The 16,984-nt window shown below is 42.6% G+C and overlaps 1 protein-coding gene across 4 annotated transcripts in view; it reads left to right on the top strand.

Annotated features, from left to right (window-relative positions):
• The window catches only part of SH3D19 (SH3 domain containing 19), a 130,213-nt gene that overhangs the window by 56,932 nt on the left and 56,297 nt on the right, over positions 1–16,984 (top strand). For all 4 annotated transcript variants that reach the window (XM_060246650.1, XM_060246648.1, XM_060246649.1 and 1 more), the window contains exons 3-4: positions 12,144–12,184; positions 16,673–16,715. In XM_060246650.1, the coding sequence (XP_060102633.1) occupies positions 12,144–12,184; positions 16,673–16,715 (84 nt within the window). The remainder of the gene's footprint in view (positions 1–12,143; positions 12,185–16,672; positions 16,716–16,984) is intronic.

Consider the following 16,984-nt stretch of genomic DNA (forward strand, 5'->3'; position numbering starts at 1 on the left):
CGTCACCGACAACGGCACAGCATTCACGTCCGCAGTGTTCCAGGACTTCTTAGCCAGGAACCTCATCAGACACATTCGCTCTGCCCCGTTTCATCCAGCCACCAACGGCCAGGCAGAGCGGATGGTGCGCACAGCAAAGGAGGCCTTGAACCGTCTGGGCCCCTCAGACTGGCCAAAAGACTTGGCGTGTTTCCTAATGGCCTACCGGACCACACCCACCGCCTCCACAGGTCGCAGTCCAGCCGAACTCCTCATGGGCCGCCGCATCACCACCCTGCTGGACAAGCTGCACCCTGACCGAGCCCCAGACAGGCGACCGGCGCCGGAACACCTTAAAGCCCCCAGAGGGTTCTACCCAGGTGAGACAGTGTGGGCACGGAACTATGCCACCACTGGCCCCGCCTGGCTCCCTGGAAAGGTGGACCACGTCACAGGACCAGTTTCCTATGCAGTGACCTTGGAGGGTGGACATCTCCTGAGGCGACACATCGACCAACTCCGTGGTCGCCTGCCTGCCGGGGAGCCAAGGTCAGAGGCTCCAGATCCGGACAACATAAGTCCCCGTGAGCCTGACACAGAACAGGGTTCCGTGGAGCCCGCTTCGGCCCAGCAGGAGGAGACCCCCGACCGCGCAGCTGAACCCAGGTCTTCCGGGGCCGCCGTCCCAGATGTCTCCAGCTCTGCAGCCGCGGAACCACCAACCGAGTCAGAACGCCCAGTCCCCTCGGAGCTCCGACGCTCGACACGAGACCGCCGCCCTCCGGCATATCTCCAGGACTATGTCACCTGATAGCTGGAACTATGGGGGGAGGGGTGTTGTGTCCTAGGTTCAAATGGAGAACTGTTACTTTTGGAGGGAACTGTTACTTTTGGAGGGAAGCTGAACAAGCCAAGCTTGTACTCCACACCAGGGTTCCAGAGAAGGCCTAAGCGTGCCCAATCAGGGGAAGGATTGAAACATAAGTAGCCAATCAACATCTAGGCTCATACTGTACCCTGATAGGCCCTTAGGCCTCTGTAAATAGCCAATCCATGTACATAGTTAAGGTCCAATCAGAAGGGGGAAAGAATTGTATAAAAGGAGCGGGAGGTTTGAATAGAGCTCAGTCTGTGTTGGTGTTCCTGAAGTAAAGCTTGCTGAAATCACTCTCCGACTCTGGTCTCTTACTGCGCCGACCCCAGTACTTTACAAACATGATTTACATGACTGCAGTGGATATAAGGCTGCAGCCAGTGGGCATGTTGTTACATTGAGCCTGCACAGTTTCTGGATAAGTGTATGTAGGAAAGAAATAACTAAAAGTGGGCATGTGCTGGCTCATGAAATAAAACTTGTCATGAATTTTGGCCAGTTCGTGGTTTGCGAAGCGATGTTCATGGAGGGGCGACTGGCAAAAACATTCCACAAATTTTGGTGCCGTTCATGACAGTTTGGGAATGGATACATTTCCAGATAGATTGTCTTTGCTCAATTAAACTGTTTATAAAACTCCAAAGCAACAGGGGAGATGAATTCTGTAGCCTTGGAAACACCTGTAGGAGCCCTCCAAAGCTTAACAGGCACTACTGACTGCCAGTAGCAGAGTTCCCATTCTGCACTATGAGATCAGAATGCTATATATACACTCAACTCTGCTCCACACCCTCTCCTCTGTCATTTGTCAGTTATGCAGAGAGGGAATTTGTTAAAATCAGACTAGCAGAGCAGTTCATTTATTCCTTCCTAATTGTGAACTTCTCTCCACTGCTGGGGTTTGGGTGTTAGGTGGACACAGGGCTCTGAGCCACACCATCTCTCTGTTCATTCCAAGCAGAGGGGCTTAGCTACTATGTGCCTCGACTGAGGACCAGATTTTGATTGTGAGCTCCTCTCCCTTGCTGGAATTTGAGGGTGTTAGGTGGATTTAGGGCTCTGAACCACACCATCTCTCTGCTTTTTCCAAGCAGAGGGGCTTTCCTACTGTGTGCCTCAGCTGAGGACCCACATTTATACCCTCCTAATGGTAAATACCTCTGTGCCATGAGAGGGAAAGTGGGTGCAAAAAGTGCTCATCATAGTGGGAAGAAATTCTCCACTCCTCTGTACCACAGGCCCCCATTCTTAGGCACCAAACCCATCCTGCTATTCCACTGGAGCCAGGACCTAGCAGGGAATCACCAGGGACCTCAGAGCCTCCTTTACCTGACCTGTTCCTGAGGCTCTCTGCAGAGGCAAAAGAGTTGTTAGCCCAGAGACACCAGCAGTTGCTAACACTCTTTGGAGAGGAGGACTGCCCCCAAGCAGCTGTCCTTCTCAGCTTCTCCAGTCCTGGGGCCCTGTTTTGAGCCCACAGTTTGGAAACATTTCTGCACTCTCCCTAGTGACTCCTATGTGGCAGAGTGCCAGGTGTACAATACCAATGTCCAGAGGGGCACAAACCCACCACAACAGTTGTCTTTCTCCATCCTCCACAGGGGGAAACGGAGGGAGGAACCAGGAGGTCCCTCCAAGAAAGGCTTCCTGTACTTGGGATGCTTGCATTGGGCATCAAGGCACATTACCACAGGGAGACCAACAGGGGCACCAGAAGGCAAGATCATCGCTGTGGGTAGTCATTCCTTCTCCCTAATGGAGGACATTTCACCAGCTGCTGCATCACTTGGCTTCCTGATACTCTATGCTCTTGAGGAGAACCATAAGCCAATGAGTCTTGCCTGCTATGCACTGCTCCGCAGTGGTGTTGGTCAAGGCTGAGCTCTCTGGAGTGCAAGACAGAACTGTTCACTTCACACCAGACCTCTGGAGCAGTCAGCAGCATCACTACCTCTCCCTCACTGTCCACTGGTGGCAACCAGAGGACTTGTCTGTTTGGATTGTCAAGGTATAGACCAGCCCCAGGAGGGGATAGTCCTGCCACTGGGCTACAAAGTGGTTGTGCTCCATAAGCAGAGGATAGATGCAGACCACATGGTACAAAACATTGCCACCATTATACAGAGTAGTCTGCAGGAGTGATTGGCAACATCATCCGTGGCTACATGGGCATGGACACTGGTGCTAATATGCTGATAACAGTGAAGGCTGTGCACCTCAAGAGCATTGTCTGCATAGTGAACACACCTTCACCTAGTGGTGAATGATGTTCTGGGGCTGAGGAGTACTGACAAGGATTCCTGGGGCACTGCCATCCTCAAGATGCAGTCCTTGCTGTTAGCACTAGGCCACCCACTTCTCAGTCAGCATCAAGTCTTCCTGTTTGTTATGTGAGATACAGGGAGAGGGAGATGAACCTGAGCATATAGCCAGCCTGGGCAAAGTCTTCCCCCCTAATTCAAGGGCTGGACCAGGCTCAGGCCTTTGCATTGGAGCCAGACTCTGAGGTTCTCCCAAGGGTCATGGCCTTAGCAGACAGATTGCAGGTGGGCATCACCACTGAGTTGCATGTTCTCTGCAAGGAAGGGTAGTACAAAGTGGCCAGTATCTGTGACCCCTGGGTAAAAAGGACCCCTGGAATACAGAGGACAAGAAAATGGAGCATGGCAGTTCCATTTTCTCATTACCCAGCTGGAAAACTTCTGGATGCTCCACAGATGTTGTGCTTTGCATATGTATGCAGGAATGAATAAAAGACAGTCACTGCTGTCAGATGATTACAGCTTAATTTGGGATATATGAGTAATGGAATTAGCAGCATGTATTTTTTTTCCAGTGAAAATTCCTTTCAGTGCATGATGTGGTAGCTGTGTAATGTAGAGTGTTAGAACAGCAAAGGTGAACACTTCATTTGTAAGTGCTCTGCTGCTGTATCTTGAAAGGCAAGTTTAAAGCAGGGTGTGGTTGTATTATATTAACTTAGAATTGTATATCATGCACATTCTTCAAAGGCCACTGTTACAAACTTGTATTTGTAATGCCATAAAGGGTGTAGTGCAGTGAGTCAGCAGCTCCTGAGAACAAGCTGTCTTTGTGTGGACTGAGAGTTTAGCTTTTCTACAATCTGTTGCTCTTAGAGTCCCTCAAAATATCTATACTGAAATATTCTGTAGGCCAATCTGTGTCATTCTATTGTAGCAAAATTACAGATTGTTCTGTGGCTGCTTAAACACGAATAAGTTCACTGTGCAGTCCTAAACAGAATTACACACTTATTAAACCATTGACTTCAGAGGACTCAGAAGGGTGCAATGCTGTTTAGGATTGTGCTGACCAGGGCTTTTTTGTAGAAAAAGTCCAGCAGGAACTCATTTGCATATTAGGCCTTCGGTGCCAAGTCAGCTGGAACTACGCTCCTGTGCATTCCTGCTCAAAAAAAGCCCTGGCACTGACAACGTGGTATAAACTGTTAATGGTCAAATAACTGAAGTGGATACCTGAGGAAACAGTGGATACCTAAGAGTATGATAGTTATATATTCCTTCACTATAGAGAAAAGGGGAGAGGGGATTCAGTGGAGTTTTATTTATTTTTTAAAAAAACTTTTTTTCTCTATAAAAGTTTTTGCCCCACTAAATTTGTTAATATTTAAGGTGCCCCAGTACTTTTTTTGGTTCTAAATACCTATTTTTGCGTCCCATCATTTGACTACTAAAAAGCCCAGGCATTGGTTGCTGTTTCAGTGATGTCTATGTGTGTGTGTGTGCGCGCACACATGGAGTCTAATTAAAGCATTTGTGCCACTGAGTACAGTTACTGTTGCACAATGGCATATGGGTGAGGGCTTATGTTTTGTATGAGTTTGTTGATGTTATGTTGAAATTCCAAACTGATGAACCCCTCTTTTATGAACTAATGTTTAAGAACTAACCTAACCAGGGTAGACTGCAGTTAATATCCACAAAGGATGATGCATCATACTGCACACTCATAGAATTATTCATGCAGAAGGGAAACACCCTTGTGGTGCACAGAATCCAAAACATTTATGATTTTGGTTAGCAAGTAATATTTAATTAGGATCAGAGTTTGGGATCAGAGTTGCAGCTGAGCTAAGTATGAAGGCTTGGAAAGCATAACCCAGTGACTCATTCCTGCATACACCAGCACAGGCAAAGGACTGTTTAACCCTTTCTTTCACAATGTGAGCAGTGTTAGCTGCTACTTTGGTGTGAACAGCCAAAGTGCACAAGACAAGACTAGGAGAGAACATTAAAGAATTCTAGTTCAGCCTCATCTGTTTTGTGTACTGCTTTTTCTTTTGTAGGGAAGCATTTAGACGTGACATTCCCCACAAGCTCATATCTGATGAAGGGAGCATTGGCTCCTCAAAGCTTATATCCCCAACGTCTTGTTGTTCTCTAGATTCTCTAGGTGCTCAAATCTAGCTGTTCTCCACTAGTTGTCCAAAGCTGTCAATTGTCCTATTTCAGATTGTACTACTTGGTTCTCTGTTTCACGTGCAGAGGATATAGGGCAGAGATAAGAGGGCTTACTTTGGGCTCCCCCCTGCCTGGGTCTGTTTCTCAACTGAAGACAATAGGGTACCATGTCTGAAGAGTTCTTTGTTGTAGCACTGGAGTCACCTTGCCAATTTCTACAATGAGTTTTGTGCCAAAAGATGAGAGAGAACCTCCTTCTCTTTCTCTTCAATTTTAGATCATGGTGGCAGCCTAATCAAGTAGGCTTATCCCTTGAGCCTGAGGTTCTCCAAAAAGTGGGAATTAGAACTGAAAGAAAACTGAAAATGGGAAGTAGAAAAAACTTTCCCACTGGCCCTGAACCCATAACAGCACTTTTTGCTAGGCAGAAAGGAAGAGAGTGACAGCCACACAAATTTTCAACCTGATTGAGGGCTGTACCTGTGTTCTCAAATAGATTTTTTAATAACAGCAGTGGAAAGCCTGCATACTTTGAACTAGGGAGGCAAGGGATAAGAATGGCCACATAGTATTTTTGGACAAATGCTTATGCCCAGTTCAACACATTTTATTATGGTAGATTTTTAGATGTAAACAGACCTAGTCATTCTGAGTATTAGAAAATCATAATTTCCCTTAGGAAAAGCTATCTTTATGAAGAGAAAGATTTGCACTGATTATTTAAGACAAAGATGCTAAATCCATTAATGGTGCCATGTTGTTGAAAATGTAACCCTTAATTGCTTTGAAGGCAATTAAGAGAGCCAGTTTGGTGTAGTGGTTAAGTGCATGGACTCTTATCTGAGAGAACTGGGTTTGATTCCCTACTCCTTGACACAGCTGCTGGAATGGCCTTGGGTTAACCGTAGCTATCACATGAGTTGTCCTTGAAAGGGCAGCTGCTGTGGGAGCCCTCTCAGCCCCACTCACCTCACAGGGTGTCTGATGTGGGGAGAGAAGATATAGGAGATTGTAAGCCCCTCTCTCTGATTCAGAGAGAAGAGCGGGTTATAAATCTTCAGTCTTCGTCTATAGCCAGGCAGCCTGACTTGGTTGGAGGATTTGGGTGATTTTATTGCTTTACATGGCATAGACACCTTTTGTAGTAAAGTCTGAAAATTGATAATTTGGAGTACTGTGTCATTTGAAGTACTGTGTGTAGTTCTGGTCATGGCACCTCAAAAAAGATATTATAGCATTATCCCATTATGCATGGCATAAAGAAGGTGGAGAAAGAAGTACTTTTCTCCCTTTCTCACAATACAAGAACTCATGGACACTCAATGAAATTGCAGAGCAGTCAGGTTAGAACAGATAAAAGGAAGTACTTCTTCACCCAAAGGGTGATTAACACATGTAGCAGGATATGGTGGCAGCTACAAGCATAGACAGCTTCAAGAGGGGATTGGGTAAACATATGGAGCAGAGGTCCATCAGTGGTAGCCACAGGGTGTTGAGGGAACTCTCTGTCTGGGGCAGAGATGCTCTGTATTCTTGGTGCTTGGGAGAGGCAACAATGGGAGGGCTTCTAGTGTACTGGCCCCACTGATGGACCTCCTGATGGCACCTGATTTTTTTTGGCCACTGACACAGAATGTTGAACTGGATGGGCCATTGGCCTGATCCAACGTGGCTTCTCTTATGTTCTTATGTTCCTATAATGTGATTTAGACCTATAAGCACTGCATGTTTTGCGTGTATTCAGATATGTTGCCATGCATTAATATCTGGTAGGCCCAAGGATGGACTACTGGCTCTAGTTCCCAGGTGTTGGTTATCTGTGGCACTAGATTGTGTTTAGCCATGAGAATTTGTGTACAAGTTTTAAGGGCAAATGTTTTCTAGACTTACCATACGAAAGCTCCCCCAAAGCCTGCTAAATGCATTTTTTATATTAGTAGCCTGTAGCAAATAAAAATATAATTTTCTCAGATTCTTCCATCAGGTTCTTGCTTACCTCTCCATATTCCCTTGGCCTCGGGCCTCACAGATTTTTCCTGCATTCATCCCATATTCAGGTTTTGTTCAGTCTTATTTTCTCATATTATATATTATATATCATATTATACTGACCTTGATATACCAAAAGCCTGACTCAGCTTCATTATATATATATATATATATATATATATATATATATATATGAAGCTGAGTCAGGCTTTTGGTATATCAAGGTCAGTATTATCTACTCAGATTGGCAGCAGCTCTCCAGGATCTCAGATTGAGATCTTTCATATCACCCACTACCTGATCTTTTTAACTAGAGATGCTGAGGATTGAACCTGGGACCTCCTGCATGCCAAGTAAGTACTCTACCATTGAGTTATGGTCTCCTCCTATATTATGGGAACCCTTTTCCTTCAAGTCATAAATGGATGGGAGGCAAGATCTAATTTGTACACAAGATTTCTGATAACTGTTTTCAATACCAGGGCTCTGTCCTGGAACATAAGAATAGATGGAGATGTCCTCCAAAGCTGCAGAGTGCATTTCCTTCACCATCAAATAGCAGAAGGAAGGAAGCCTTCATACATCCATCAGTGTAGGAAGGCCTTCCAGATGAGAAGGAAGTGTTTCCTGATAAATCTGCCAACACTAGCACCTCTTCTAGAAATTAAGCAATCTGGTTGGGAAGAACAATCCTTGGATTTGCCATTGTTAAAATAAGGGAGATCATTATTGATGAGAGAATAAGAAATACAGGTAATATATCGTAATTAGGAGTAGAAGAATAAGAAATAGGTAATCCTGTGGTGAGTAGGTGGAAAAGACTGAAGACTGGTGAGCTACAGATTCACCAATTTCTGCTGTCCCCACTCTTAAGACTATACCAAGGTATGGAAGAGCTCGGAACGGATAAGGGAAAGTAGGAATTGTTGTTTTAAGCATATATACACACAGTATGCATTCTCACCGAATCTTCTTTGGGGAGAGAAGGAGTAGTGGGTTTGGAGCATCTTTCTTATGAGGACAAATTGAAGAGTTTCAGCTTAGAAAAGAAGATGACTAAGTGAAGGCATGATAGAGGTTTATCAAATTATGCATGGGTTGGAGAAAATGGGAGTTTTTTTCCTCCCTCTCCCACAGTATTAGAACTTGGGTGTTAGTGGGAGGCAGCAGGGGAGGCCTTTGCTCTTGTGCTGTGCATACCCTTAAGAGCAAGTCACTGGCCACTGTGTGAAAATGGTATGCTGGAGTGGATAAAGCACTGGTCTGATTCAGCAGGCTCTTATGTTCTTTGGATCTGCTTTTTTGCTTAGTTCTAATGCTGCCTCCCTATTAAAACAATACAATTTTTTTTAAAGAGAACTAGTATATTGGGGGGCAGGGGGATTTACTTGATTATCAAAGAGCAATCATACCTGTCTGTTTTGATATTCTGCCATGATTCCTGAACAGTTTTCTGACATTCATCTACTCTTAACAAAATGTATCTGAAAGCGATAGAATTCATGTAAAATTCCTTGTTTGTATAAGGAGGTGGTCTTATGGATGGGAGCAAGCTAAGCTGGTGGGCAGTCCAACTGGAGGGGCTGGGTGGATGGAGGCCTTTCCTCTTGCCCTCTAAATTCTTAAAAAATGTGTAGCTGAGCAGACTTCTTAAACCTTATCTCAGCTCCTCTAAAATCAGCCTTTGGTAGCCACTTTCAAAGCAGTGTTTGCTGGATGAAATTGTCCTAAAGTAGGGAGTGGGACAGAGCAGATGGATGTTCTCAGCCTCTGGTTATTCAGTAGTCTCTGTGTGTATCCTGTGTGGGAGTTAAGATTTAGTAGTTGTATATTCATATCTATATTGGTATTTATTTGTTTGCTTCAAAAGTAATAACAATATTAAATATTAGGAGTAAACAAAGCACGGCAGAATGAAGAATAGCAACATTGTGAATTCCTGACACTTGTAGGGTTGGAAGGGAGAGTCATCAGGCAATAAAGGCAGTAGCCAGTTGCAAGCTTGCTGCCTTACATATTGCAACTAGGATCTGATTTAAATTGTGCTTTATTTTATGAAGAGTGGCTGAAGAGAAAGTATCAGATTTTACAAGTGGGTTGACGTAATAGGCCACAAGGAATTTGGTTAGTTTGTTCATTTTTATTAGAATATTGGAGTCTCCTTGTTGGCATATAGGCTGATTTGTACTGCTATCCCTTCCTCTTTTTTTGGTTATTGTTATGCCAACAAAGGTTTTTTTTAAAATTGGAGAACATTTGAGACTGCAATTGTATGCACATTTAATTGCTCAGTGAACTTTAGGATGTACTTTTTCCCTTGATAATTATTGAAGTTTTCAAAAAACAAGATCATTAGAAACATATACAGCCTGCAATAAGATAATACATTAAATAAATATTAACAGATATAAAAATCTTGTAATATGCTGCTAGTCTGGGAATTGAGGTTAGACATCAGCAAATAAGGGATGAGTCAAATAAGAAAAGGGAATTTTAAGGGAATCTTGAAAGGAGTGAATGTTGGAATGCAGTGGAATAAATTGTTGTGACTGAAATTGGAGATAAAGCTAACTAGAGGAGAAGAAGAAAACTTGCAGCCATGAAGAAATGAATGCAGATGTTCTGCAAGAAGGCAGACCACGACTAGTGCTTATGACAAATGAGAGACAAAGACAACAGAGAGGCAAGTATATTAGAGACAGAGTTGGTTGAGATAATCCAAGTTGTGAGGCTGAATGTCGTGTGCAGATATATACTCTATAAATGAGAACCATTTTTCCCAAAAACTTGCTTTCTTGAAGCTATTGTCAGATTGTTGTATAAAGTCCATAATCATTTTCATGATGAACATGTCCCAGATTTTAGAGTATTAACAAGTAAGTGGGGGAGCTTGTGAAGATTTCCATTTTGATGCAATGAATGATTTAGCTGATACAAAAAGGCTGGTTATTAAAGCTTGCCTGCAAAAAGCAACATCTATATCTTGCCAAATGTCAGCTGTGGGGAGAGTGGAATTAGGATTAGTTCTTCAGAACTAATTTTCCATATATTTGTTACCCAAGTTACTTAGAAAAGTGTGAATGTGCAATGGTTTCTTAGTCTGTCTATGATGCTTGTATTTATATATGTCTTTTGTTAGCCACATGCAAATTGAGACCATGTGTGTCTGACTGAGGTCAGACTAGGTTCCAGATGATCCAGGGTTAGATTTCCAGTGTCCCTTGAAGCTTGCTGGGTGACCCTGGGTGAGTCAGTCTTTCAGCCTGAGTGAAGAAGAGAAAAAGAGCATATACCCTGCCCTGAGCTGCTTGAGGGAGAGCAGGATAAAAAGGTATAAAGTAATGGTTTGGATCCTGAGATCCATCAGAACACGGCACTGACAGTCACCAATTTTCCCAGTTCTCCCCATCCCCAACACTTTTAGTTTTGGGAGATGTAGGACTCCTGTGGAGTGATAGTCATGCATGTTGAGAGGCTGCAGTGAGGAGGAAGAAACAAAATTGTTCTTCTTCCTGTGCCATCAGCAGAGCTACACTTAACAGTACTGCAGCCTCCCAATGCAAGTGGGTGTTACTTAAGCAGGTTCTTGTGCTGGATACAACATAGTATATTTTCATTACATACATTTTAATGCAGCTATTGAAACTGTGTTTCAACACAACCCACAAAATGTTTTATATTTTACCGCATTTGTAAGTAGGGTTGCCAAGTCCAATTCAAGAAATATCTGGGGACTTTGGGGTGGAGCCAGGAGACATTAGAGGCAGAGCAGGGAGCAAGAGTGTGATAAGCATAATTGAACTCCAAGGGAGTTCTGGCCATCATATTTAAAGGGACAGCACACCTTTTTAAATGCCTTCCTTCCATAGGAAATAATGGACAGGGACACCTTCTTTTGGAGCTCATAGAATTGGACCCCCTGGTCCAATCATTTTGAAATTTGGGGGGTATTTTGAGGAGAGGCACTAGATGCTATACTGAAAAATTTGATGCCTCTATCTCAAAAAACAGCCCCCCCAGAGCCCCCCAATACCTCCAGATCAATTCCCCATTACACTCTGTGAGAATCGATCTCCACATAGGGAATAATGAAGTGTCCAGCAGACGTTTCCCTCCCCCCTCCCTCGTTTCTGGCGACTGAAGTGCTAGATTGGCATCTCTACTCACGAGTTGCTGTCAACTTTTTCAAAGTAACACAGATACACCATCCCAAGAGGAAGCCTTTCCAGTCGGAGACTAAAGCCTTCGGAGGTGGAAAGTCACATGGTGGCTGTGGGACAGGGCTTCCCCCCGCTGGCCAGCTGACTGGGGGCGAGAAGAACCCCTGCTGGGACCTGGGGATTGGCAAGCCTATTTGTAAGTTTGTTTGGACATACTTAGTTATCTTTCCTTTCTGACAGGGATCAAAAAACAAAACCTAGCAATTGCAATTTTTTTAACTCCTTTTATCTACTGGGTAAGAAGTGATTAACAGCAAGTATCTATTGCTCAAGACTGATGTATCATAGAGTTTTTATCAGATAAAAGGAAATGAAAGTACCCACAATATGAACTTTGACATACAATGAAAAGCAAATAACTGTACTTTAAAGGGAATTGCTAGTTAACTGTAAATCCTTCAACTTAGCAACTTCAGCTTCTTTTCATTAGAATGTTGGTAGGTGCTCAGCAGCAGTTCAAGTGAGTTTTTTTTTTAATTGGAAAAGCAATTTCCCCAATCTCTGTAAAACTAAATAAATTATTTAACAGGTACTAGGTGAACATCCTATGTTTTTTTGCAGCTCTGCATGCTGTGGTCTATTTTGTTGTTTTTGTTCTTGGACAATGGTACTGATATTTTCTTTTTTTTACTTTTCAAGCCAAGGCCCCTTGTCTTCCATTAAAGCAGCAATCAAGAGGAGTAAGTATGCTTTCATACAGCTTTATCTACTTTTGGGGCAGGTGTCTTAACTTTATGAGCAAAGAAAATGATTAGGCAAGTATTTTATAGCTTCATTAAGCAGACTTCAAATATATTTTACTTTGTAGTGTTGTATGTGTTCTGATCACTGATAAACTGTTTTCAGTTGCAATTCTAACTTTTTTTTTCTTACCTGTGCTTTGTTTGTAAATGCCTCAGATTCCAGAATTTGCCATCATGGGCTATATAAAAATATTGTTCATATAAAAGCATAGCTTGGGTAGATTGTATAGGTCAATAGCAAAACACCTCCATTGTCTTGTTTAAATTAAGCTGTGTTGAATGTTTTGAAAGTTGTATTTAAAATAGGCTACATGTATGTAAACTTTCCTTCACAGGAATAATACACAAAGCAGTACCTTCTGGTCCAACAACCCCTTTAAATGAACTGTTTCTTCCTTACTCTTTTTGTTAGAGTCTGGTGATTTGGTTGTATGGTGCCCAATCCTGATGTTTGATAGTCCTAATATTTTGTAGTTTTCTCTTGTAGATTGTCATTTCTTTTGCTTTTAAAAAATGTTGCTGTTGTTGGTGGTGATAGTTATGTATTGGTATGTTATTATGTTTGAAAGCCAGCTCAAAAAAAAGCATTTGTTGATGGGCAAAATTGAAATATTTTAATAAATAGCCTCTTCCAAGGCCTTCTACCCCTGTATATGGAACTGAATTAGAAGGAAACCAGAGACCCAGGCTTGGATCCAACCTAAATTTCTGTGTTTGTGGGCTGAGTTTTGCCAACTCCTCACCTGTTGTAGAAGCCTGGAATGCTGCTTCTGGGGAGTGGGGCCCCCAAGGAATAGCTTGGGGGAAAATATGAAGTTTCCCAGGGGAGGAAGGGATCAGCAAAAATTGCCCTGCTCTTTGAAAATCTCAGCAGGATCAAACAAGAGCTTTTTCAGTGTTGGCACCTTGCCTTTGAAATTACCTGCTCCTTTATGCTTGTGTGACACCTCTCTTCCTAGCCTTTTAGGTCCCAAAATATTTATTTTGCTCACCCCACAATATTTTAAAAACTGACATTTGTATTGCCTCTTTCTAACAATATTTTGCATGCTTCATAAGTGTACAGAACCCCTGTATCCTCTCCTGTTGTCTCTAACAACTTGTATTCAGAAACATACTTCCAACAAACATGGAGATTCCATTTAGTTACCATTAGGGATGGGCACAAACTGTCTTGCAAACCAGAATTTAGGCTGAACTTGGGTTGGTTTGGAGCTTGGGAAGCAGTGTTTTATGAAACTTGAGCATCTGAACATTTACCAAATTTTGGGCTTTTAATTTCAGCTCTTTAGGGCTGTTTGGAGGTCTCTTTCTGCTGACTCAGCTATCTTGAGCTCCCTCACATAGCCCCTTTTAATGGGTTGCACAAGGGAGCCCCTTTCAACAGGCTGTGAAAGGGACCCCAAGCTGGCCTAAGATCACCAGCCAGCTTCCTTGGCAGAGTAGAGATTTAAACCTGAGCATGCTGGATCTTAATCTGACACTGTAACTGCTATACCACATGGGCTGTCTTATTGACAAGTATTTGGATATGAGCCACATCAAAAGTTTGACTGGACTAATTAGAGTATAGATTTTAAAATCAAATATCATGGAAGATACTCTGGGCTTATTGAAGTGCAGCTGAGCCAGCGGACCGAAATCTCTCCCTGCTGGCCTAGCTGTCTTGGACTCCCTCACAAAGCCCATTTAGAGAAGCTGCGCAAGGGAACATAAGAGAGCTAAGCCAACGGAGGGAGACTTCTGCCAAATGGCCTCAGCTGTCTTAGACACCCTTGCACAGCCCACTGAAAGGGGCTCCCTCATACAGCCCCTTTCAGTGGGCTGCATAACGGAGGAGCCCCTTTAGCCTCTGGTTTTGCTTTCCCCCCGCCTTTGAAACAGCAGGGAACAAAACCAGAGTGTTAAATAGTTGGGAGTACGGTTGCCAGCCTCCATGTGGGGTCTGGAGATCTCCTACTTTTTACAACTGATCTCCAGCTGGCAGAGATCAGCTCCCCTGGAGAAAATGGCTGCTTTGAAGGGTGGACTTTTTGACATTGTACTGTTGAGGCCCTTCCCCAAACCCTGCCCTCCAAAGTCTCCAGATATTTTGCAACATAGACCTGGCAACCCTAGCTGGAAGCTATTTAAACCCACTTGATCTGCTCCCCGCTGTTCTGAGAGGGGGAGAAGACCCAGAGGATTAAGTGGAGCCTTGAAATCTTTTGGTTCTGCTCCCTGCCTCCTTGAAGTGGTGGGGAGAAGAACGGAAGGTTTTAAATGGCTCAGAGCCATTTAAACCCCTGATTTCTGCTCCCAATGCTTTTGCTGGGAGCAGAAAGCAGGGTTTTATGGCTCATAAACCTATATAAATTGTTCAGTTTGGAAACTGCCAAATTTGTTTGGTTCAGCTCATAGTTTATGCCCATCCCTAGTTACCATGCCTGATTGATAGACCTATCCTCCATAAATTCGACATATCTACTTTTAAAGAATTAAGGACTTCATATTTGTTGTCTTACTGCATTGAAGTCAGAGGACATCCCTTGTTCTTTATCTCAAGAATAATAAAAACTTTGCTATTAACAGTCTTGAATTTATCCCTGACAGTGGAACTGGCAGAATTGTGCCATCTCAACCAGATTCAACTCCCATGGAAATTAAGATTCCCACTAGATTTGTAATTGACATCATCCAGTTTAAGATATTAAAATGTTCTAACATTTGCTGAAGCCTCTAATTATTTTATCAAAATAGAAAGTGATATCAAGAAAAATCCAGATAACTGAGAAACAAAATCCTTCAGCTTGAATTTACTGTAATTGCAGACAAATGTTGAACATGATATGTGTGTACACTGACATTGCAAAACCTACCTATTAGCATGAGTAGCAGAAACAAATTCCTGCTTAAACACAGCAACATGGGGTGGTTTAAGTCTTTAAAATAACTATTCCTTCGGCAAAAGTGGGTCAAGGAGAACTTGAGCTATTGAACTCTGTTAAAATCATATTCAGGTGGCTGTTCTAAACACATAAAAGTTACATTAAAAATGTTCCATTTTTAAGATAGGCATTTTAAACAATTGCTAGAGTTTTCCTTGTGGAGAAAAATGCTATTCTCTTCTTGTGCGACTAACAAAACCGAAATCCAGTGATCTTTACTAGAAGCATGTTTTGTTCTTTTTTTTCTCTTCCCCCATTTCCTCTTCCTTTGCCGTAACCCCTTCTTTTTTCCCCTCAGCACTCATGAATAGTGCACATCAAATATGCCCCGTGGAAGAGGTATGTCTGAGCCATCCTTCCCCTGCTGGTGCTTTTACTGACTTCCACTATGAATCTGCAATGGCGTAATTGCAGTACTTTGCTTCTGCACAAGAATATTAGACTTCCTAAATCATATGCTATGCGAACATTCCTCCTGGTTAATTACTTATTCTTTTAATTATAGAAGAAAAATTGGAAAGGTTACATTCAAATAAAATGTTAATAACACTAATAAAAAATATACTGAGTTGAAGTTGTAGTGGACTCATTTTGCTTTAATAAAATGCCTAATATCAACATCATTTAATGTCCGCAGGAGTGCCTGAGGTGCATTAGGGCTGAACTCGGAATCATGCATGGCTCACAGCAGGCTACCTGGACTCTCCAGGAATTTTGAGACTCAGGCATGGGGAGAGTTCTCTGAGGGGAGAAGCAGATAATTCCAACCCCCCCCCCCCCCCCCCCAATTTTAAAAATTGCTAGGCTGGATTCAAACATAAACATTCCTAATTATTTTATTATGGAAACTGTGAATACATAATGATACCACCAAATTCATGGGTTGCCTCATTAATGTCAAAGGTAGAAGCAGCTTTGTTTCTTAGCATGTGGTGTAAGCGCCTCCTCTTCCTCTTTTGAATTGAATGGGGCAGGTCCTGAGGATTGTACAAGAAATTCAGAGCACCAGAGTTTTGGATTGGGGAATCAGTCTGCTTTGATTCTCTGTGTTGGATCAACTCTACTCACAGATGGAAACCCCCCCCCCCCCAAAAAAAAATAGAAGGGCACCTTTGGATGCAGACCAGTATTTTAATAATTTCTATGTTGTTTGAGTATCACCTACACTTTACAGGAACTTACTTGCATATTAGGCTACACCCCCTGATACCAAGCCAGCTGGAACTGTGTTCCTGTGCATTCCTGCTCAAAAAAGCCCTGCTATTGTTACAATCACTGCTTTCCTGAACCACTGGAAAATACTTTCAAAGGCTAAAGTAGATTTGAGAAACTTCCTGTGTTTTAAATGATCATTACTCATATAAGTGAATTACTTTGCTAATAATCAAGTGTCAAATACAATCAAACACTTTGAATTATTTATTGAGAATCTGAGAACTGAAATATTGCATTACCACTAATTCCAAGTAACTCTTTATTTCTTCTTTTTAATAATTAGCTTCCCGTACTTCTGGCCATAGTGAACAGCAAAGAGAGAGAAGGTATGATCTGTGATCATTGCTATTTCATTTATTAGGAGGGATGTGCCAGACATTTGAGTCAATGTTGGTTAATAAATTTGTTCAGATCTTTTAATATAACAGTGTTGTTGTGTTTGGATTAATCAAGCCATTTTCCTTTCCATCTAATTGGGAAGAAATTCCTAAGGGGTTGTACTGTGACTTAAATCATTCCTCCCTCCGCATTACAGATAGGAAAACAATTCCATACTTATAGAGGAAATAAAAGGTACAGCAAATTTGTGTTTCTT

This window comes from Heteronotia binoei, chromosome 9 (genome assembly GCF_032191835.1).
Source record: "Heteronotia binoei isolate CCM8104 ecotype False Entrance Well chromosome 9, APGP_CSIRO_Hbin_v1, whole genome shotgun sequence".
NCBI classification, from domain to species: Eukaryota; Metazoa; Chordata; class Lepidosauria; order Squamata; family Gekkonidae; genus Heteronotia; species Heteronotia binoei.